The sequence below is a fragment of the Grammomys surdaster genome, unplaced genomic scaffold, assembly GCF_004785775.1.
Source record: "Grammomys surdaster isolate TR1022 unplaced genomic scaffold, NIH_TR_1.0 125756, whole genome shotgun sequence".
In the NCBI taxonomy this organism is placed as follows: domain Eukaryota; kingdom Metazoa; phylum Chordata; class Mammalia; order Rodentia; family Muridae; genus Grammomys; species Grammomys surdaster.
Genome location: NW_021620588.1, coordinates 2,951,334 through 2,976,788, shown reverse-complemented (window position 1 = coordinate 2,976,788; position 25,455 = coordinate 2,951,334). Strand labels below are relative to the sequence as shown.

The following is a 25,455-nucleotide window of genomic DNA, read 5'->3' as shown; positions in this document are numbered from 1 at the left end:
GAGAGAGAGAGAGAGAGAGAGAGAGAGAGAGAGAGAGAGAGAGAGAGAGAGAGACAGAGAGACAGAGACAGAAACAGACAGAGAGAGGCAGAGCGAGAGAGAGACAGAGGAAGAGAAAGAGAGAGAGACAGAGACAGAGAGAGACAGAGACAGAGAGAGAGGAGAGATCTCACACCCTGTCTTGAAAGAAAACAGTCTCCTATTGGAAGTCCTGTCTTCTCCCAAGTAGTGCACACTGTTATGTAAGTGACCCATCTGCTCTTGTTTAATGCTGATTGAAGGCCTGTAAGGCACGTTGTATCATGGTTTATAAGCCAATAAAATGGATTAATGTTTAGTGGTACCATAGTAATCGAACACCATAGAGACAAGGACAGAGTGTGCAGTGATAATACCACAAGAAGGATTGACAAAGGTTAAGGAAATATCTGTCTCTTACCACCTCAGTTTCCTAGAAGCCCATCACAGGTATCCTCAGAGGAACACACATTACTAATACTATAGTGATTTTCTGTTAGGTAACCAGGCTAGGTAACACATTTTCTAGTGGGAGTGAGGCATAGGAAAATAATTATATTTCCTTTCTAAACTACAGGGAAAGTAAAAGCTCAATATATTAATAAAGTACAAATGTTAAAAGACTATTAAGTAAAAATTTAGTCTTTAAAATCATTGTGTCTCAGTGCTTCATCTCTAGATTATTTCCTTATAACTACAACTTTATTGTCACCTTCTTAAGCAGATGATCAAATTTGGTATTGCCAACCAGTGCATCAGCCTGCCACTGTGTACCTCCAGACTTGGTAGACTCTTGTGCCTATAGATACCACCAAGAAAATGCTGCTGACAAATAAGTATGACCTGAGTTTAAACAGACATCAATAAACAAATACAGAAAGTGATATACGTGACACAGACCTTGGATCTAACTAAGAGCAGCATCTTATTATAGACATATTCATGAAGAATCACAAAATACCACTGAGAAAATGTAAAATTGACAGTTTCAGAGGGCGAATGAGGTTTGAAAGTCTATAACAGAGTAGGGTAACTACATTGCACGAATGCTTTATATATTTTACTTTTACAAGTCCTAAAAGAAAAGAACATAGACATTCCTGACACAAGTAAACAAAACTTGTTTATAGAGATTGAAACATTAAATCACAGATTGGATGGCCACAGGTTTTACACAACTATTGAATTTCTGAGCAGGATTCCAGAAACATGTGCAATTACTGTGAGCCAGCTTTTAACTATCATCTTAAAAAGTAGACCCAGTGGACTGGAGTGATGGCTAAGCAGTTAGAGCACTTTCCACTCTTCTAGTAGACCTGGGTTTGTTCTCAGTATCCAGGGATGTCACAACCACCTATAACTCTAATCCCATGTCACCCTGTGGACTATTCTGTCTTTTGTGAGCACATACACAGTCGTAATATACAAGCATACACACAAATGAATAAATAAAATAATAATTTAAAATTTTTATTGTTGATCAGAGGTAACATTTTTCATGATCAATAACAAAACAGCTTAAAATGAAAGACAGGAAAATTGTTCTCAATGATGAATCTATAGATGTAATCAAGTGTGATATATGATCTAGACTGAATTGTGAGTATGGAAAAAAATCCTAAGAGGCATTTTTAGAACGAGGAAAAAGGGTCTTTAAGTCCTGTAGTAGATGATATTGTGAAATTACTGTGGATTTTCTTAGTTGTGTTACTGGTAATCATAGTTATGTATGGCAGTATCCATTTTTTACATAACGTTTATAAAACTAAAATGACTTAATATTCATGACATACAACATTTAAATAGTTTAGCACAGAGAAACTTCAACAGATATACATTATGGCAAGGTACAGTCTCATTGATAAACTGTAGCATAGGATGGTAGAAGATGTATACATATCTGTTTGTATACAACTGAATACAAGTTTGTGAAGGATAGAGTTTTATTCCATGGAGAATTATCGAGGGAGAAATAAGTTCTTGTAGTATGGGGAGTCTTATCTGAGGTAGACTGACTGTTAGCACCTGCTTTCAAGGAGTATTGCTTATGCTCAGTTGGTCTTAAAGATAAGTGGTGGAAAGGAAGTGATAAACTACACATCGAAGTCTCCTATTTTGACCAAAACTTTAATATTCATTAGGATTGTAAGTGATACTCTCAATCGGGTTGGGTTTGTGCAGAACGTAAAGAGGGAAGTTGACACCAGCGTCCTCGTAGTGGCCAGAAAGGAAAGAATCAGGATTAGAAGAGAGGAAGGGACCTATCCCATATACAGTCACCAAACCCAGACACTATTGTGGATGCCAAGAACTGCATGCTGACAGGAGCCTGATATAACTGTCTCCTGAGAGGCTCTGCTTGAGCCTGACAAATACAGAGGCAGATGCCTGTAATCAATCATTGGACTGAGCGCAGGATTCCCAATGGAGGAGTTAGAGAAAAGACTGAAGGAGCTGAAGGGGTTTGTAACCCCATAGGAAGAACAACAATATCAACCAACCACTCCCCCCCAGAGCTCCAAGGGACTAAGCTACCACCAAAGAGTACACTTGGAGGGACTCATGGCTCTAGCCACATATATAGCAGAGGATGGCCTTGTTGGGCATCAGTGGGAGGAGAGACCCTTGGTCCTGTGAAGGCTGGATGTCCCAGTGTAGGTAATGCCAGGGTGAGGAGGCAGGATCGGGTGGATGGGTGGGAGAACACCCTTATAGAAGCAGGGAGAGGGGAATGGGATAGGGGTATTCATAGGGAAGGGAACCTGGAAAGGGAATAACATTTGAAATGTAAATAAAGAAAATATCCAATTTAAAAAAGGGAGGAAGACTAAGTTGAGCAATAATGTAGGCACGGAAGAGGTCTCAGTATGCTCAGGGAAATCTGACGTCACACTCCAGAGCTAGGCTCTCCCAAGGAAGACCTAGGTGTATTCTCTAACGTCTCTAATGTCTGCAACCTGCCTCAGGCTAGAGGACCTTTGGTGGTATGAATGTCTTCAGCAAAAGCAGCTCACAAAAATGTGTTTGATGCCAACCTTACTAGCTTGTGCATGAATCCTTGGCCCTCAGTCCTGAAGGTATCCAATCCAGACCACAAAGCTTTTGCTATTGTCTCATATAGGGTCAATGATTTTTATAGTAATCAATCATGTAAAATTGTTTATAATGCCTATTCAACACTTTTATTTCTAACTAAAATATAAACAGTGTTCATATATTAATTGTTTCAGATTTGCTTCAAAATATAACTTAATATTATTTGGTTCACATCATGGCGTGATGAGTACAGAAATTACCAAAGTCAGAATATGCTAGCTTAAGAAAATAAACAGCTTATCTCAAAAGATAAGATAAGCTAGTCAGTGGCATATGAAAGCTTATGAATAGCCCTTTCCAAATGCTCACAATCTAGGAAGATCTACAGATGATGTCTTCTTGTCTATATCATGAGTGAAGAATGAGCAGAAGCACTAAGTCCCAGCAAGAATTTAGGTATCACCTTGGTCACCACAAGAACAAGGAAATTATCCCTACGTAGACACATTTTGTAGGCAAAGTTTGTGCTACACCTTAATATTTAAAGACAAGGGTGGAATGTTTTCTTTCTTTTTTTTAATTAAACATGCTGTAGCTAGGTATTCAGAATTCACAGCCCCACTCAGCTAGTCTCATGGTCAGTCCTTTGAATTATGGAACATTCTATCCTACATGATCTTATATTTCTCCTAGAGGTAAGTGTACTTCTCTCTTGCTTACCTCTGCCCTTCAACTCTTTCAACAGCATGTCATTTGAAACTAGAGACACACCAATGACTGCTTCTCTTGTTAACAATGGTAAATAAACTAGTCTTCTAATCCCTATGGCTCATCTTACCCAGGAGACAAATTTTTCATCCTTATCCTTTGAGAAAAAGATCCAGTCTGTATGACTGTAAAGAAGCAAATATTGGGCCTCAAGAGATGAGGCAGCTGTTCAGAGCATTCACTGTTCTTGCAAAAGACTAGAGTTCAGTTTCAGCACTCACACTGGGCAGCTCATAACCACTTATAACTTTATCTTAGTGCATCTCGTGTCATCTTCTGGCCTTCAATGGGCACCTATGGGGAACTGCCCACAATCACTTATAGTCATACATACATTCACATAGTAACAGTAACAGTAACAGTAACTCAAACAGTAACAGTGACAGTAATGATAATAAGGAAAGGAACTAGCCTTTTCCAACTTCAGGGCTAGGCTCCTTTCAATATCTCATTATGCATCAGTAAAGGCAATCAATCTCTGCTTCCAAATTGCCTAATGTTGAATGTATTTGCTGAATTTTATATATGAGTTATATAACTGTTCATACTCTTACTAGAAAATACTGAAGTTTATATAATGAGTTCTACACATTGTACAGGATAAGAATTTTCTGTAAGCTCCTCCAGAAATACTTATGAGTTGTTTGTTTGTTTGTTTGTTTGTTTGTTTTAAGCACTGGCAACTATAGCATTAAAGAATGAAAATTTAAACAAGTCTATAGACCTTTTTTATTATTAAATCAGGTTTTTATTTGAAAGTGGACATGGGTAATGGAAAGATCTTAGAACAAAAGATGCCAACTTTTATCTTAACTCTGCATCCAAATAATACCTATGTGTCAGAGAACCTCAGAAAAATATATTTTCAATTACTATGCCCAAAGGATATTCAATTTAGGAACCAAATTCTTGTAAATATATTTCTATCATAGAAACAATTAATTTTATCCACTGCAGTGGTTATAACTGTCCCTTCCTTGCTATTTTTTTTTTAATTAGAATCCTTACTTAGTTCTTCCAAAAATATTTCTTAAGATTTTCTTAAGCTCTACCCATGATGTCATGACCCATAGTGGGAAGGTAGAAGAGGTAAATGAATGCATAAATACAGTTACAACTGCTAGTTATGCCCTGTGAGTAAATCAAATATGTTTTCAGGAGAGAGAACCATAAGGAGAGAAAATGATAATGAGGCTATGGAGAGTCCATCAGATAAAATGAGTGCACAGAAATTGAACCCCACAAAAGGAGTTAGTGCAACAGTGCATACAAATGACTTTTGCTAAAAACGATTGACTCTTCATTTGAGCTCACAAGGAAACCAAAAGCAAAGTACAACTTATCTAAAGACCTGTAGTAATTATCCTCATCTTTAAATCATTTTGGCTTCCAGGGACAGGAAGACTAATATTTGTGACAAGGGACAGAAACTACAATGACAGATGGATGAAGGACAGAACAGTCCTTTAATAGAAGCATGTATCCCGGATAGCAAGGCTTAACAATGCAGACTGACTTGCCTTCCATGCAATTAGATGTTTTTGGAACACTTTATAGGACGAGTACTGAGACAATGATCAACCAGGCCACACTTTGATCAATATTGCCTCATTATGCAAACCTCTTCCCCACTCCTGAGTTTCTTGCTATTCACCTAAGTCCCTTCTCAGTGCCAAGACATGAATCTATTTATACTACCTTCTCCTCATTGTCCCAAAATAATGTACATTCCACTCTCTGATTTTCACCATTCCTTGTCCTTTTAACTAAGACAGTAGGAACAATACATTGAGTTTAGTTTAGGGACATTCTGGAACTGGGCTTTTCTCCGAAAACTTCAGTAACAAACTTATAAGTTAGTGAAAAAATCCATGCAATAAGTACATTTTTTAAACAACATAAGTGGATTTGAAATTTTTCGAGGGCTTCCCCTCTAGATGAAGAACTAGCTGCAACTAGTGGCAACTGAGAGACTTCTCCTGGCTTGGGCCCATTGGTAGATCATCCAATCCAAAAACATCAGCCCTAAACACATGCATATAGGCAACACTAAAGGAAATGGTCAGTTATATTTATAAATCTATATCTATATTATGTTTGCTATACATTATATAAATTTACAAATACATAGTACACATTAACTAATTAAACAATAAGAAGCCATTAATTTGAAAGGGAATTATGGCACAGATACAGGAATATCTGGACAAAGGAGAGAGAGAGGGAAATTATGTAAATATAATACCCATATATGAAATTCTCAATAAATAAAAACAAACAAAATATAAAATTCTGGGTAAAGAGAATGCCACCATACACGAAGCTCTTTGCTTCAACCTGAGCATGGAGGAGCAATAAAGCAAATTTACACACATGTGAATGAGACTAGCTAGCTGTACGAAATGTAGCCATGTCAGATGGTGCAGGGCTATGGACAGTCTTTGAAGTATGCTGCAGAGGAGCCCAATTGGTGTCATTTGAAGCTCTCACAAAGACCACTCTGGTGGCTCTGCATAACTGTTTAGGGAAGCAAAGTCAGATATATCCTACAGAGAATCCTAGGCACCCCATGACAGGGGATCAGGAGATGGAAGATGAAGACATAAATTTTAAAATTTGTAAATGGTATCCACTGACCTATGTGATTTAGTGGTATTATGTGGATAAATATATTTAGCTTTCAGAGGATCAGCATGGAGAAGGAAAGAAATTCAAGGAATATTTTGCAGGTCATATTAACCAATTCCATAGTGAGTACACAGAATTCATAAAATATGAAGTCACTGCAAGAATGAGAATGGAGAGCTCTAGTTTTTCAAAGAGATAGAAGCAGCCGGTCATAATCAATGAAAAATTAATGCATGAGCAAGTTTCAAAGGAAGTCCCTCATCTTGACACTGTTGAAGATGCCAGTTTGCTTGTCTCAGCAGCCTGGTGGGGATATGGAAAGTAAGGGTCCTAAGAAAGAATCTATGAAAGAATCTATTCACATGGATGTGAAGGTATCTTTCTCAGGATTTGATACAGGCTCTTATGCATTGACCTGGCCTCACACAGACACCACTTAATACATTGTAGAGGAGAGTTTCTAATTCTGTCTTCTCTATAAAACAAATGTGTGAAGCTTCCATAAGCCAAAGCCATGTAGAAATTTTACCTCTAAAATTATGTGTCCAGATACCTTTATATATCTTTCTTTGAATTATATTTAACTTTGACTTGTTTTAATTTCAAGACTCAGATGAAATAATGAAACGTTGATTCAGAACTTTCTTCTTTAAGTTATAAGCAATGTGTCAAAGAGCCAAGGTGTTTTCCTGCAGAAAATAATAAAGGACTCATATTCTTGTTAACTAGTTTGTTGTCTTTTTCCTTCCTTTTTTGTAGCTTCAAAACGAGTTGACATTTTAAAACATTCATTGTTGGTGCCAAAATATTCTTAAAATTTTTAAGGTGATTAAAACTGCCAAATATGTGTATATGTGTAGGGTCTTTACTAAGTTAAAGTCTCTCTCTCTCTCTCTCTCTCTCTCTCTCTCTCTCTCTCTCTCTCTTTCTCTCTCTCTCTCTCTCTTTCCACTCCCCCTCTTCAGTATTGGGGGTGCCCAACAATGATGCTGGGAATTATTTGATCACAATCAAAGCTTGAATGCCTCAATGAGTTGTCTTGGCAACAGCTCTGATTTTTCCATTGAGAGAAGACAATAAGATGCTACTGAAAACAAAGCATATATATCCTGCCAAAGTAGGCTAAATGTTGTTTTTGTGGCTTCTGGATGCTAGAAGCAGTCACCATTGCTAATTGTGCTTCATCGCTTCATGAATATATAAAAGATGGGTTAGAAGTAAAATGGACTACTCCCAGGGCAACATAGTCTACTTTAACCTTCCACCAGATTAGGAAATACATTTATTAAAGGAATGTGAACTTAATAGGAGCTTCATGCTCTTTTGCCTTTTGTCCTTTTGTACTTTCCAACATCTCTGTTTTCTTAGATAAGGTTACAGAAGGAACTAAAGAATAAAAATGGAATCTTTCTCCAGGTGAGGATTGCTCAAGATGCCTTTCCCTCTCAATATCAATTTGTATCACCACCCAAATAGTAGACACAGTTGGGGAAGAGCAGATAATGGCAGGCTCAATAACAATATAATCATGGAAGAATTATGTATTATATTCTAGTCTCTGTCACTGTTTCTCTTTCTTTCTAAAACACACACACACACACACACGCAAATACACACACATTCTTGAATGTGAATGACAATGCTTACTGAAAGCTTAGAATAGTATTTTCTAGACTTATTTGGAATTTTTTTCAGTAGACCATGAAACTTAAATGGAGTTCTTTAGTAAGAATGGAAGATAAGGTAAGGAGGCTGTGAGAATATTCTAGGAAAGTTACAGATTGTAAGCAAAGGTCCCCAGGCCAAAGAGAGCATAAGATCCTGGAGATTTGATGGAAACCATTACAGCTCATCATAGGCAGCCTGGTAACCTATAAAACTGATGTGAATGAATAACTTTTAATTTTGTGTGGATTTACCAAAAAAGGGAACACCCTCTCATTCAAAGACAAACACAGAAAGAGGTACATACCTGATTGGCAGGTACCAGGGTGCAAGATAAATTACCAACAGACCCTGTCTGATTTTCTCATTCTGTCCCTCCATGATTCTTAAAAAGCATTGGGATTTCTTCTGTATTACATATTATTACTTGCTTCATTTTATAAAGACTAAACACTAACTCAAGAAAGTGACATAAAAATGGTTGAGGTAAACTTAGTAAGTACAAAACCTTTATCCAAACTCATCTATGCTATTTTAATCCTATTTTTAATGGCTTTTAACTGAACAGGTTTTCTAGAATGTATCCACTAATTTATTTAGCTGCTATTCACCGAACCCTTACTGTGATTCAGTGTGTTGGATGAGATGGTTTGTATTTACAGAGTCTAGTAAGGAAATGCTTAACAAAGATATTCATAATGAATAATCACAAGAATGATGACTGAAATAAAAATGGGCATGATTTAGAACTGAGAGTATGTAATGACTGCCAAGAGATGTGAATGGGAAACACAGGTGGCCAGTTAAAGGCCGCGGGAAGAGCAAGCAAAGTGGGGGAGCCATCATTGGCAAGGACCCAAGACAGATAGGACACAGCTCATTCAAGGGACTTGAAAAAGAGAAGAAAATGCAGAAAAGCAATCAAAAAAGGCCTCTGGACTTGGTTAGGATTTTTTGTCTTCATCTGAAATGTGACAGATATTGAGCAACGATATTTGAAGAGGTATCATGGATGCCAGTCCCAAGATTTCTAAGATGAACAAGACGTGGGGAAGGCCCTGACTCTAAGGTCTTTCAAGGAGTCTAGGAGAGACCTGCAAATATGCTCAATGGGTTCTTGCTGCACAATCCTTAGGAATTAAGTGTATATCAGAGTATTCACGTGATGAACAGAGTATCCAGTTTACACCTATGACCCCAGTTCCAAGTGAAACAAAGATAAGAGGATCCCTCAGACTGTATGGCCCCCTGACTAGTTCAGAAAACACAAACTGTAGGTTTGTGGAGAATACATGCATCAAAAGAAAAAAGCCAAGAACAATACAGAAGAACACTGGACACTCACTTCTGTCCTTGGCTCACATGGCACTTCCATATGCACATAACACTCCTGCATACATATATTCAAATATATAAATGTCTTAGTTTGAGTTTCTATTGCTGTAATAAAGTAACACAACCAAATGCAACTTGGGAAGAAAAGGGTTTGCTTCATCTTATAGTTTGGAGCCCATTGTGAAGGGAATTCAGGGTAGAAACTGAAGGCAGAAATCTAGAGGCAAGAACTGAAGCAAGGAACATGTAAGAACACTATTTCCTGGCTTATGGTTTGCTCAGTGTACTTTCTTAGATACCTCAGGACAACCTTGTCATGGGTGCCACCATCCACAATTGGCTGAGCGCCCCTACATCAAGCATTAATCAAGAAAACATTCAAAACTTCTCAGACTTTCTTAAAAACTTACATAAGCATTTTCTCAGTTGAAGTTCCCTAGTTGCATTATCTAACAGTTCAGATACAAAGGAAAAGGAAAAGGAGTCTCAGGAAGGCAAGATCAAGGCTATGAAGCACTCAACTCTACTCTTTGGCTGCCCAGGCCCATTCCTTCCCACTCTACCTTTGGGTGGCATGGGTAACTAGCCTCTGTCATATTTTAGTGTATCCACTTGCCTGCAGATCCATTTATAGACACCGATTGCATGACTCCTTATTTGAAATTTCCAAGACAGCTTCTTTCAGGCCTAAACTACTCCATAGTTGTGGACTTTGGTAGGGACGTGGACTATCAGAGCGTAGTGACACCTCAAAAAAGCAACATAGAATGGCTTGGAAAAAGATACAGATGTCATTGAAGGCTTTTACCTGTCATCTAGAGATGACACCTGGCACATTAATGATATTAGTGTGGTATGACATTCTGAACAGTTAGGTTCCCAGTCAGAGCCTGTAGCTCCATCTACAAGAAATATCACCTCCCTAGACAGTATCAGTGCTCACAGGGCATGGAATATATGCAACGTAGAAGCTGAAGGGCAAGAAAGGATACTGATGAGCCAAGTGAATGCAGAATTATCAACAAAAATAATAGGCAGGCCTAATCAGACGGCAGAAGGAAGCTGGGTTTACCAATCGACAAAACGTCCCCAGTTCAACTTGAAAACCATTGCCTATGGCTTTGAGGGCAAAGATAAGACCACACTTTGTTTTGGTGAGAACCTCACTCTGGCCTATAGAAATAACTTTGCTGAGTTTAATTGTGGTAAGTGCTCTACAATTCCAATTTTAAAGCACATGGAATATGCATGAGGAATGCTAGGGGCACTTGGTCTTTAACCCTTTTCCTGGCATCTGTAGTTTCATTTGATTCTAGTTTTGTTTTATGTCCCTTAGAACTCTAATGAGGACTTTGAAGCTCATCCAGCTTGGGCAGCTTTACACTTATGAAAATGGAGCAGCTCCCTATGTATTTAGAAAGCTCAGGTTTTATGTTTTCATAAAGCCCACTGATTGACTTGCATGGTAACACAGAACATCTTTGTGTCACCCCCAAGATATTTCCCAGACTTTTTGCATCATAATGCAGAATGGGATGGATGGAGCCTCCTGCAGAAAAGGCTGTTAGGTTCTGTCTGGATGAATGTGACTGGAGATTGAAAGAGAACTGATGAAATCTGACAGAAGTGTGTCTCTCCAGGCTGACAATGGGGGAAATGCTATGCCCTTTGTATGTTAAATCACTGCCAGGCAGAGACCTAACATTTTTTGTGCTTTCAAAACAGCAGGAGGGGGTAAATAACCTTTCTGATAGCACAACACAGCACAGTGACAATATTGGATACATAAAAGAATGACACTCCTATTTCACATTAGAAGTTGAACATGTTTTAAAATCAAAGCTGAGAGTTAGGACTCAGATAAGAGAGAGAAATTCTGTTTATGTGAGTACATATCTGGGTGTATGCCTGAGTGTATGTTTCTCTGCTTATGTATGCTTATGCTCAGGTGTGTCACATGAGTGCTTACTAGCATGCATGCATGCATGAGTATACATATATATACATATGTGTATATATATTTATGTGTTTGTTTTCTTATATGCATATGTGCACATATGTTTCTTTGTATTAAAGTGTGTATATACATGTATGTATATGTGGGTTCATATGTGTATTTATGTTTATGTTTGTCTTTATATATATGTATATATACATATATATGTATATGTATGTGCTGTGTGCATGTGTGTTTGCATATTTGTAAATGTGACTTTATATATATATCCATGTATTTGTGTGTATTTGCTGTATATGTTTGTGCTTTTGAATATGTGAATATATGCATATATATATATTTGTATGTACATGAAACTAGTACTTCATGTGTGTTTGTATGCACATGAATGAAAGCATGTGTATATGTGTGAGTATATGTTTATATGTATAGTTTTCAGTAATGTGTTTGCCTATTCATGTGTTCATGTACTTGTATATGTGCATATATATGTGAAGGCATGTATGTATATATGAGTGTGTGCATAGACATGTGCACATTTCTTTAGGCATGTATGTGCCTCTCTGTGTTAAAATAAATGTATACCCTTGTATATATTTGGGCATAGGTATATGGTTACACGTGTGTTGATATATCAACCTGCCTGTATGTGTTCATCTATGCATATGTACATATATATGACCACAAGTGTGTATTATGTGCATATTTGTGCACCTACATCAGCACATGCACATTTTGTGCCTGCATGCACAAACATGTGTGAATCTATGTGTATATGTTCGTGTTTGAAGGTAACTGTGTATAAGGGTGTATGGACATGAATGTGCACATGTATGCATGCCTTCCTATGTATGTGCATACAGGCTGGATTTCCCCATGTACAGCACAGTCAGAAGTGGCTTTTCTAGAGGAGATGGCATTGAGTCAGTCTTGGTGGGTAAGAATGGCCTGGTAAGAGCAACAGGAAACTTTCCATAGAATGCAGGCCACTAGACATAATTCAGCTATGGTTTTCTTTTCTGGGAGAAGAGCTAACATCATGCTTTCAGTAATGAGAGAAAATCATATGCACATATGTGATTCTAGCTTGAGTAAAGCCATGGATCTATGCTTTAGCATCTGACTTGCATTTACATGGAGCACCTGCAAAACAGGTAAAGGAAATTTGTGTGCACTAAGCATCATGTCTGCATTGAGATAGTAAATGGAGAATGGATGCAGGACACATGTGAAGCCAGGACTTGTCCAGGATCAATTCAATGATGCCATGCCCATCCCAGACTCCTTGTAGTATCTTTAACTACACATCAAGCAGGGTATAGTGTTAGCACGTATTTAAAGGAAAAAAATCATCTATGTGGAAGAATATGAAGAGAATTTGCAGGTTATGAGGCTGTCTTTTTTTATAATGACACTTACACTTCCCAGGCAAGTGCCCCATGCCAGCCACCATGTGAACCCATTTCTCATGATTTCCTTTATTTTTCTAAACTGTGAGAACAGCATCCATAGGATAGCAGGAGACAGGGTTTCCATCAGACCTTCTAGTAGCACACATGGGTTGAAGTCTTTACTTTCTTACTAGAGCTGAAGCAGCTTGCCCCCAGTCACCTTTAACAATTGAATAGCAAGAGCTACAATCAGCTCTAACAACAAAACTCTCCTTTCCTTTAAATAAACACACTAAGAGATGAAATCACTTACCTGGTTTAAAAAAAAAAAGTCTTTCCCTCATTCCATTCTAGAACCTCAGTTTTTTGCCTGTAATGTGGTATTGTTTGTTTGTTGACTATATGGCCACTTTAGGCTATCAGGGCTACAAGCTTTAAAGACTGAGAAAACCTATATTGAATGCCAAGAATTTACTTCAGTTTTCTTCCATGAACACTTCAAATATCTGTGAGGTAATGTTGTACTGTCTTCACAGGGACACAATCAAGGAGCATTTTCATTTCTATTATACAAGCTCTGGCCAGAGAGAAGCATCTGAAGTTTCTCCAGCCAACTGAAGACACCCATAAAGCTCTTTCATCCCTCATCTCAGCCAACACCTGCGAACACACAAAACTGACTGTTTCTTCACAAAATAGTCAATGACAGATGAAATAGGAATTTGAGTAGACTTCCAAACAAACTAGAAGCCAATTTAATACAATCCTCTCAAAACAAGCTGTTATTCATTGGATTCTACATAAAACACAGTCATGTCAAGATGTATTAAGCATGTAAGGAAAACAGAACTGGACAGAATACAGGCTGTTTGCTGTATTAACCAGTAAATCAGACTATGAAACTGCCATTATTATTGAGTGCTCATTACCTGCTTGGCACTCTTCTGTATCTTTTCTATGACCATATCATCTGAGCCTAGCAACAGTCTTATGACACAGTAATCACAATCTTCACACTAGTAATGAGAGAACTAATATATACTGATCATGGAAAACATGGACTAGGAAAGACAACAACAATGATGGATGCTAAAGATGTTTGACACAGCAAATCTCTGGCTCAAAGGCAGAAGATTCCCATTAGCCAGTATTTAATAAATTCATCCTCAGTGATAGGCATTTTGGGTCTTGTCTAGTCAGACCTATCTAAAAATGGTATCACTTTTTAAAGAATCACCATTGGTGGCAATAATGTGCCTTGCAAACCACAGGATACATGGAAAGATTGTGGGATGGATATAGTAACCACTAACATAATATCTCTTTCCTCTCTCTCTCTCTCTCTCTCTCTCTCTCTCTCTCTCTCTCTCTCTCTTTCTCTCCTCTCTCTTTCTCTCTCCCATTTCTCTCCTGCCATACATATACACAGAGGGGAGATTAAAATGATTTATAAATGCATAGAGACTGAATTTAGTTTAGGAAAATAACTGATAATTCTATAAACAGTACAATCAATGTGATGCTTTATCTCATAAAAAATAACCTAAAATTTTCTAAAGACTTTTCATGGAAATGATACAAAGAGGTTGACACTGCTAATTGATATTGAGGCTGTGGAAGATAGTAACTACAGATGTCTGAAGAAATCACATGTGTGCAACTTTTATGTATTTCCTTCAGCTTGGCTCAGCTAGGTGAGCCTAACATGTTACTCAAGTGTTGCCTGTGGAACAAGCCCTTAAGTGCAAAATGATCTAATGCTCAAAGTGTTTCTAATGTCCCCACCACTTTGCAATACATTTGCATTTTCTTTTCTCCTCTTCTTTTAATGTTTTGACCATTATAGTACTTGGAATTTTCTTTCTTTGTATTAAAATCTTATGTTTATATAAGCTGTTTTCCTCAAATTTGCATAATGTGTAATGCCCATTTTCTCCCCTTCAATTTCTCCTTTTTCCCCATACAACAATATTTCTTCCCTATTTTATGAGTTATTCTTTAAGCTTATGGAGCCCATTTAGTGTTGATGTAGCTATAGCGTTACTTACTGGAGCATGGGTTGGCTCTCAGTGGCTGCATCCCTGAAGAAAACTGACTCTTTCTCCCAGAAGCCAGCAGTCATCAACTGTCAATAACTCCTCAGTTAGAATGAAATGACACAACCATCTCCCTCATCCATATTGACATTTTATTTGGCTTGTGCTGGTCATGTGCATGAAATCACAATGCCTAGGTGGTCACATAGTCAACTGCCTTGAATTTGTATGTTCAAAGCAAGTATTGGGGCACACTGACTTCACTATTCTAAATAAACAAGAGAGTACTACCTGAACAGTATATGAGCAAAGGCAGCCCCCTTGACTATGAAGATGCAGAAAGGTGTATGTACAAGGGACAACACTGAACATCAGATCAAATGTAAGCAAGGTCTCAAAGGCAGGGCAGGAAGGCAGAGGCCATTTCAAGCAGAAGAGTTAAGCAGAGACCAACACAGAGTAGTAGGAAAAGCGTTATAATGAAGTTCTACATTATCTTGTCATTGAATATTTATTTATACACTCTATGATTAATTGACAAATAAAATTACACATGTTTGTTATCTACAGCATGTTTTGACAGGTCTGCATTTTGGAATGGCTAAATCAAGCTAATTAAATTATATTACCTCACATATATCCTTTTTGTGGTTAAAAAACTGAGGACTTTCTGTCAACAATTTGTAAGTACAGAATACATGGCTATTAACTACAGTCATGGCATCATAAAGGCAATCTGATTTCTTTGCTTTTGCTATTATAATTCAGCTCTGGATAGCAAAGCATATGTCTGTCATGCTTTAAACTCAGCACCTGAGCCAGAGCAGGCACACAGCAGTGCCTCAGTGAAATGATATTCTTGACATGGTATTCCAAAAAATGCCTCACATACAGTAAATCTAAAATTATATATAATTGTGTATTTTTGGCATATAGTTATCATGTGTACCTTATATCAGTAGCTTGACAATAGTAAATTCCTTCAAACTCTTTTTATAATAAAGTATTATTAATGAAGACTCACATGTATAAATATATTGCTGTTTATTTTGCAATTGTCACTGAAGACAATAGCAATCATAATGATATCATATTGATGAATCAACAAATCTGAAATCTGTGTTTTCCCAATGGCTCTGTGTGGGAGATAGGCTGCATCGAAGTCCCAGAGACTTTCCATGCGTTGGGTCCCACAAACGGAAGAAAGGTCTGGAGTTCTAAAGGCTGGAGGCTTTGACGGTGGCAGGCTCCGAAGACATGAGAAAGTCCATGGTTCCAAAAGGGTTTATTTTCATGGCAGATGGTAGATGGATCTGGATGTAGGGCAGACCTGAGTTAAATAGGGAGGGAGAAAGGGGTAAGGGTCAGGGGAAGAATGCTTAATTGGCTCTGCCCTCTGGCCTCCATTAGTATGTAAATCTCTCTAGGGCCTGAGGCCTGTAGTCATGCCCTCTACCTGTACACTTTGGGAGGGGCTATAATGGCCTATGTGACTGAACAATGTAGGTCCATGGAAACTAGACAGCGTGTCAGGACCCTGGGTTCTGGGGACATGGCCAAACACCTGCCGTTTTTCCCTGGGAGTCTCGGAGTTCCAGGCCCATGCTCAGCCAAGAACCAAGATAGCCTTACGCAGTCCCACAGCTCTGATCTTTCTTCCTTGTCTATGACCTGTATGTCCTCTACTATCTTTACATTTTTGAAGCATATCAAGACTGTCATAATTCCCAGAGCTGCAAGTCTGTTAGCCTTGCAGCTATTCACAGCTTGCTTCAAAACATCCCAAACTTGTCTTCAAATAAACTGGCTCTAAAAGTTTGACAAAGCAGCTGGCAACTTTATCATGTTGGAGAGTTGTTTCTTCCAAATTGCAGCATTCCCTGCTGGAGGTGGGAAGGAAGCTATAGCACTCAAGCTATAGGTTCTGAAGAGGCCCAGGAGATTCAGATAGTTAGGAGATCCATAAGGGCCATTCCCAGTATTATGTAAGGAGCAAACAACTGTTGGGGAAAGGGATGCTTCCTTAGGTGAAGTTGCAAGCAGGATAGGAAGCTAGACAGGAAATTCGAGCCATCACTCATGCTAGAGTGGGCTTTTCAACAATGTTCCTATAGGTACTCCAAGAAATTTGCTGACTTAGAAAGGTAGAGTTGTGTGGAATCATTTATTTGAACTGTATTTGGTGTCCTATTGAATAAATGGTGAATAAATGTTAGCTCACACTTCCCTCCACCCCCAGTGGGCCTCAACAGTTCAGGAATACAGGAAATATTTTGTATATAGCAAATAGCATGTCAATTTTACGACAATTTCTTCCCTTCCTGGAGAAACACAAAGCTTTGATTAAAATGACATTTCCATGTGATCAGTGGGAGATACTGAGCTTCCATTAAAGACATTGAACATTGAAAGTTTTCCACATTCTAAACATATCAAAGACAAGAAGTCCACTAATAGTGCTATGCTAATTTCTGGAGTAGTGAAGACATCTCATGATATGCCTCCATATCTTTCTGTAACTATTAGAACTAAGAAAGAAGATACATGTAATAGATCCAGCTAAACTTTGCTTGTCATTGAGCTATCCCTAAACCTCTGCATTGTAGTCACACATGTTTTCAGCTATATTTCTGTCTGCCAAGGCAGGAATACCATGGATTCTTATAGATACATTATCCTAAATATCACATATGTCCTTAAGTATAAAATACCTGAAAGTGTCTACAAAAGAAACATTTTCCCAAAATCCCTTCCACAACAAGCTAACATGGCAGAATGTAAGTACTAGCAGAAGAGAGTCCACTGGCTCATTGAATCTTAGAGTACTTAGAGGTCTCCTTTCCTCATTTGCTAGACTGATCCCCATCTTATGGGGTAGGAGCTTCTATTATCTTTATTTTAGAGTTGAAAATTTTAAAGATGGGAAGAACCCAAATAATAATAGGTACCAAACTGGACTTCCAAATTTATTTAAATTGATTCTATATATATTAAGGTGGATATTCTAAGGCTGTCTTTGTTCTTCCAAAAGGGCTAAGACACTTTGGCCAAGGTGAAGGAAATCTTTTATTTACTAGGCAGAAGAGCAAATAGCTAAGGTAGGATTAAGCTGAAGAAAGCGCCAGTCCTGGGAAGTACATGGGCACTTACTCTCTAATGAAAGGGACTAACCATGGTTTCTAACTCATTTCTTTGGCTAAGTTAAATAGCTAGTTATAAGAAACTGGTATAAAATACCCAAGGTTAAAAAAGTATAGTGCATTATATGATAAGCATCATGTGAACAAAAGACCAATATGACATTAAAAGTGTTGCAAATTATGTTGCTAAAAGCATGCACTAAATATGACAGCAAAATGAAATGCTAGCAAATCCTTTATGCTATGGTGTCCACAACTTGGTTTGTTTAATAAAAATTCCTGGGTTTGGTCTCTTTAGATCTGTATATGTGGAATCGGTATAGCCTGAGCATTCTCATAGATATATCTCCTTACTGATTATGTAACAAGTTTTCAGGACTAGAGATGGAACCCAGAACCTTGAGCAAGATGCCAACTTCTCATGGCTTTTTTGATCAGAAATAACCAAATGTTGGGTAGATCTGATGGAAATATGTCTATATATGAGGAATGGCTGTGTGTGACCACTGGCCTATAATAGAGAAAAAAGGTGTCAAGCAACAGACTCTACCATATATATACTTTTCTTTTATTTACAGACTTATTTATTTTATGTATGTGAATACACTTTTCCCTCTTCAGACACACCAGAAGAGGGCATTATATCCCATTACAGATGGTTGCGAGCCACCATGCCATTGCTAGGAATTGAGCTCAGTACCTCTGGAAGAGCAGTAAGTGCTCTTAAGTGTTGATCCATCTCTCCAGCCATATCCATTATATATTTATGAAGTATGCCATAGTTTTCTATTATGTAGAGAATGATGCCCCAGAAATGGTCTAACTTCATGGAACCTGTAGAGGAGATGGAGAGAATCTAAGATCAAAGAAGTAAGAATATAATTTCAAGCAGAGACTTATCTTATACAGGAAACTGTCTTTGGAGAAGGGATAAGTAAAAAGACAGTGGGTGAGAACATTCTCAAAAAACATCTGAAGAGGCAAAAGAGAAATAGGCTAGGCTGTATCAAACAAACTTAAAGAAAGGAAATTGTTCAAAGATTCCATAGTTCAATGAACAAGGTCTATTCTTGTGGAATGTCTTATAGACATGTGGATAGTCAGGAGATTGAAACTCATAGAAGAGTTGGGAAAAAGAAGGAAATTCATCTGAAAAAGCAGCCAAGTATACCTCAAGTAGAATCATGTAGACTCTTAATGGAGTCTAACACGAAGGTAGGGGTTGTGAACCATCATGGTCCAATTCATTGCCAAGGAACTAGAGGTTGTATTGATACAAAAAACAAACCTTACAAGTTTCCCACTCTAACCTAGCCTTTAGAACCCATGTATAAGTCAAACATATCTGATTTCTAAAGAGCTCTAGGGCCAGGCAGTGGTGGCAAAAACCTTTAATCCCAGCACTTGGGAGGCAAAGGCAGATGGATTTCTGAGTTTGAGACCAGTCTGGTTTACAGAGTGAGTTCCAGGACAGCCAGGGCTAAACAGAGAAATCCTGTCTCGAAAAAACAAAAAATAAAAAAATAAAGATCTGTAGGTTACAGGAAGAGACATCATATTCATAGATGTGCTGGACCTCATGAAGATGGATATGGTTCTACTTTTCCAGACTACATGACTTTATATACCCTTTGATACTCACTCTTACACTATGACAGTGACTCCAAACATTAGACAGTAAACAACTGTTTAATCTAGTTGACTACCCCAGAAAGCACAAAGCTATCCATTATCCAAAGTATAAGTAGCATGAGGGCAGAATGAGGTATTAGAATCCAATTATTAATGTATCAATATGACCAAAGTAGAAAAGCCATAGCTAGATGCCAGTGTCTTGACTTTTATGTTTTATAAACATATATAAGTCAAAGTTTTACTTAGGGAAACTGAATCACTACTCTGTAGGTTTGGTTAAGATGCATTGTGTTACCAAAGTGATACAAAAGCATGACTTGTGAACAGAAATAATTTTAAAACAAAGGTCTCAGGATCTATGCATAGCAAATCATATAATAAACTTTTTGTTTTAAGGTTTAAAATAATAAGCAACTTTTACTCAATATTTTAAGATTCTTGTGATAATCTATAATTCATGTTTTTCTATCTATCATTGTCATTAAAAGTAATTTAAATCTTATTAAAACTCTAGTCTGAACATTATTCTAGAAGATCTCTCTATATGTAAGGACTTGCCCAGGGTTAACTAATATAGACTCAGAAATAGATATGCAGCCAAGCTGTTTTTCTTTTTAGCAGAAAGTCACAGGGATGGCTCTTTGTCTCCTAGACATGTTATCTGTTACACCGCTTTAAGTATTCACACACCATCTGCAGTCATTGTATTTGTAAAAGTGCCTTGTATGTTGTGTCTCCTAGCTCTACATACAAACTACCACGCTTACAATCTCCATGAACCTAAGTGCGTCAGTGGCGCTGGGAATGCTATACATGCCGAAAGTGTACATCATCATTTTCCACCCTGAACTCAATGTCCAGAAACGGAAGCGAAGCTTCAAGGCCGTAGTTACAGCAGCTACCATGTCATCAAGGCTGTCACACAAACCCAGTGACAGGCCCAACGGTGAGGCAAAGACAGAACTCTGTGAAAACGTAGACCCAAACAGTAAGTAACCCTCCTTTCATCTTTCCATCCTGCATCAGAAAACTCTAGAAAGTGGGATGTGTGTTGCTGCTCTCTGGAGTAAGCTTGCCTTGTGGATGGTTTGCCCTGATGAATGGTAACTTTTACTCTTTTGACATTGATGAATCTGCTACCATTTTCTTGGTACGAAGCTTTTCAGAGTCCTGCCTACTTATTCTCCCGTCTCTTTGTTCTTTGGTCAAGGAATATCCAGTGGGAATAAACATGTCTATCAGAGCTTGTTTATCAGACCCTTCCCACTGGTGAAATGATTTCCTCTTAGGAGGACTGCTTCCTGCTGGGAAAACAACTTCCAGTTAGAGAAATCCATACTTAGTTAAGTAGAGCATTAGAAGTAACATTAACATTTTTGGAGAACTTTAGATGCATTCCTTTCTTCCACTGAGATGTGAATGTTGACAAAATTATTTCTAAAGCAAGTCTTTTAGAAACAGAAGCATAAAGTATTAGATAAAACCTGCTAAACTTTCATTAAGTACATAGGCCTGAAGACTGTCATGCTAAAGCAGCACACACTTGGGGAAAGTATCACCAAAGCCACTGAAGAAGAAAGTCATTTTGTAAAGGACGAAGACTGACAGTTCTGATTCAGAATTGTTAAACTCAATTCATAACAGCCAGGTAATTTCCAGTGTTGCCTTCAAAAGGTGTAAAATAAAATGCACAGAGGACTTCGCATGCACACTACATTGACTCAGATGTTAGCTCCATAAAATTCTCAATTGTTATTTTACTAACAATGTATAGATTTTCAATGAGAATTACCATTAGTGGGATTTGCATTTCTCAAATATTTTCATCAGTTCTTTATGTAAGAAAAGATACAGGGATTCATGTTGGTAATTTCTGTTTTTAAAATAAAAGGGATTTCACATTTTCTACCAAGTTATACAAAACACAGTGTTTTGAATTATGAACTATTCTCACTGTAGCCATACTTGCAAACAAATGGAGAGAAATTCAATAGGCTGGAGGGCTTAGATTTAATGAATACTGTACTAGGACCCACATCCTCATTTTATGAATAGATATACAAATATTAGGAAACACTTTCAAAGTAACTGTAGTTTTCACTCAGAACCTCAACAGAAGAGATTATATTGTAAGACTGGAGAAGGAAAAGGATTGTTTGAAAGAAAAAGAAGTAGAATAATGCTGGAAGCTTTGGCTTAGCTCTAGAGCAACTGATTAACGTGAGCTGGGAAGAATGTGAGATGAAGGCTCTGTAACCATTACAGAGATGAAGCAAGTAGGTTTGAATGGAGACATCTGACTTCAAAGCCAAGCCTCTCCACTCATCATCATGTGACTCTGAGAGCCATGGAACTTTTCTAAAGCTCACCATCTCTATGTATACTTCAAAAGTAATATTACCTATACTACAGATGTGTTTTAAAATATTTGCCTAGCAAATTGCACATCTGCTGAATGCAGATGGCTCCTATTCCTGACATGGCAAAGAATTCTTAGAAGTCCATTTCCAAGTGACTGGGGAGATGTGATGGTACAGTTAAAGGCAGACTAAATGCCAGGAGGTAGATGAAACTGAAGCCCCCAAGGTAACATTTCTATGATTATATGTATGCCTATAGTTATAACTGCATTCATACTGTTAACTTTCTCTGTATAGCTCAAGCTCAGTAGCTGTTTATACTAGACTTTTGTCAAATTGCCATTTTCTGGAACCTTTATCCATTCTTATTCCAATAACATTTTAAAATCATATATCTGCATCCATATATATACAAAGATGCAATTTTAACAAGATTTTGGCCCCAAACAGTAAGAAGAACAGATAGTTGGAAGTCTTTTAATTTGTATTTCTTTAAATGAACAAATATGGACTCATAAATTCAGAAAATAAATCCTACAGTACCTAACAATAACTTTTTACTGTAGCTAGCTTTTTATGTTTATATCAATCCTTGTTGAGTCTTTGAGTAATTTCTAAAATGCAAACTGTAACATTAATACTAATCCTGCATCATCCACTTTTAAAATATGTATCACACAGAAGCTTGTATGGAAAACCTTGCAACTCAACAGAGAAGATGCTCTTATTCTCAACTTACTGATGATATCTTACTGTAGAGAACTTCTGTGTCATAGCCAAAGTCATGTACCTACTTAGCATCCAAGGTTGAGTTAAACCAGGTCTTGTGCTTGTTCCCCCTTGCTACTCTATGTCTTGAAATATGTCTAGCAGGACAAATCCCCAATGCATAAATCACATTTTTGGCTCTGTTACTTTATAATGTATATAATAATAATAATAATAATAATAATAATAATGTGATGATGGTGATGATGATGGTGATGATGATGATGATGGTGATGTTTTGAGGGAAGCTGTCTTTGCTGAAACATGCTGTAACATGAAATATATGGTTGCTTATTATATTGTAAGCAGACCATAATAACCCTACATTTAGGGAAGGCTACCCAGGTAGAGACCTTGTCATACTAATTCCAAAATTCAAATATTCTAGTATCAAATGGAATAACTTTAATGAGTCCATTGAGAACTAATTGGACATTTGTCTTTTTAAAAAGTTGTCGATGGTATGGTTGTCCTAATATTTATAAAGAGTCATAACATACACTGCAGAAGGAAAAAAAAGAGAAAAGAAAAAAAGGAAAAAGAAAAATGAAGAGGATAGAAAAATTAAATACAGGCTTTGTCTCTCAACCAGTCTAAAAAATGTTTGAAATTCTTCTAATGTTTCTAGTGTTGTATATCCACTGCCTTGTAACACCACAAATGATAACTAGAGATTGGTGGAACCATAAGAGGAGATTCATGTACCTCCAAACATTGGGGTTTCTGATGACCCAGCTCTTGCAGAGTATTGAGAGAACCCATTGCTTCCTAGCCATCAATCACCACTGTCAGCTGGCAGCTGTGTGTTCTGAATCTCTGATGTTTACTACAGTCAGCATAAACACTGGTATCTCTCAAACCCACGAAAGTACAGCTTTCCAAATGAGAGTACAGATCTAGTTTCTATTTGACTTTGTTTTAAGTAAATGACCAGCCATGACTATAAGTGTTTCACTAGACATCACAGGTCTGCAAATTTGGGCATATTAATGACAAATGATTAATCTGGTATGCCCTGTCTGAGTCATAGTAGAGACTGGCTTCTGTCATTTTAGCATTGGTACTTATCTGCAACAAACACAGCTTAAAGGAATGAAATAATTTGAGATAAAAAAATACATCATTTGAAATGTTCCCCAAACAAACTTCTAATGTGGAAAATGTGGTATCATAGATGGCAATTGCGTTTGAACCTGTGCCCTGGAAGTCACAAATATGCATACATATGTATAGGTATATATATTTGGATTAAGATTAGTAGTGAAAATTTAAGTTAATGAAAATATACAAGAATGATCTGATGCTATGAAATCTCATAATTTGATATTATGTTGAAAACCAAGAATGGCTCAAATCATCTCCAGAATATAAATTTTGGCAATTGAGACGCTGGAAATATGCATTTCTCCAATGGGGAAATTATTTTTTAAGGTGGTAGAAGATATCTGAGAAGACAGGCCACTTTATAGAATATACTGCAAAGTAATTAATAGACCAGAAATACTCTCCAATTCATCTTTGCTCGGAACACTTAGTGTGACTCTTTCTCAGTCCGTGGTGTTTTCATCTTGAACAGCTCTGCTCCATCACTGCACCTTGCCATCTGATGCATGACCGCCTCCACTCATCCACCTCCACACTGTACACGTCTACATGAAAATGAGCTTTGCTTCTTGGCTTAAAATGTGCAGACATTAAAATTGCCCTCTTCACTTCATTACTGCTTAAGAATTGAAATTTTCCTCTCAAGTTGCTCCTTCAGTTAAAATTCTGATTGCTTGAAAGAAAAGTATCCTACTGTTGGTATAAAGGGTCCACCTTGTCAAAAAGTTAATGGTATCTGTACACTGTGCATATATTCCTTATTCAGTCTCAGGCCAATTTTTGCCAGTGTCTATGTTTAGATTGAAAACATGCTCAGGGTACACTAGGATGAGGCTCCAAGATTTTTACTTATACATAGATAATTTCTGTCACAGGGATCCAGAAATGCCAATGTTATTTGTATACATTGTCAAAGATGCTGCACCTCAGAATTTCTTCGAATTCTGGTCCTCTCACTTTCCTCCTGAATCTGGCCTCTCGCCCTGTACTTCCAATGTGGACCTGCATATATAAAGGAAAACTGGAAGATGCCAAATAAATAGGAGGTCATGCTAGGGCTATGGTCTATGACTATTATTATGGACCTTTTCAGGCTGAATGGATGATGTTAATAGGTGGGCTACATGACTTAATTGCCATGTGTGAATAAGATCTTGTGTCGTCCTCATGTGGATGAGTGTGGTTACACTCATCAGATTCTATGTGAAGTAACCTCTCATCTCATGCTTCCCTTGGGAAAAGATTACATTGCATAATGATGAGAGGTTGTATCCTGGTTCTAAGATAACATCCATTCTCTAAGTCGATGTCCTCTAGGCTGAGAAATAGTGAAAGCACTTGAGTAGATGCAGAGTATATACTGGAAGTTCAGTAGAAGCTAATCACAGTAGGCAGGTAGCCAGCTAAGACTTCATCCCACCGATTGGATAAATGAGAGTTTATTGCTGATAAATGACCCTGTAAGAGAGAAGCTAGATATATGACATACAACAGATGGGATTTCACCCATGAATTTAGATTTTGAGGAAGACCTTATTAGAATGACAACAATATGTACCTCAGATATAAAATAGAATAATTTTAACCTAAATGTATTCGATGTTGCTTTTCTGT

At 37.5% G+C, this 25,455-nt stretch overlaps 1 protein-coding gene across 1 annotated transcript in view; it reads left to right on the top strand.

Moving 5' to 3' along the window:
- Nucleotides 1-25,455, top strand: part of Grm7 (glutamate metabotropic receptor 7) — a 353,565-nt gene that overhangs the window by 272,916 nt on the left and 55,194 nt on the right. Inside the window, exon 6 of the mRNA XM_028788687.1 lies at nucleotides 20,351-20,597. Within this exon, the coding sequence (XP_028644520.1) occupies nucleotides 20,351-20,597 (247 nt within the window). The remainder of the gene's footprint in view (nucleotides 1-20,350; nucleotides 20,598-25,455) is intronic.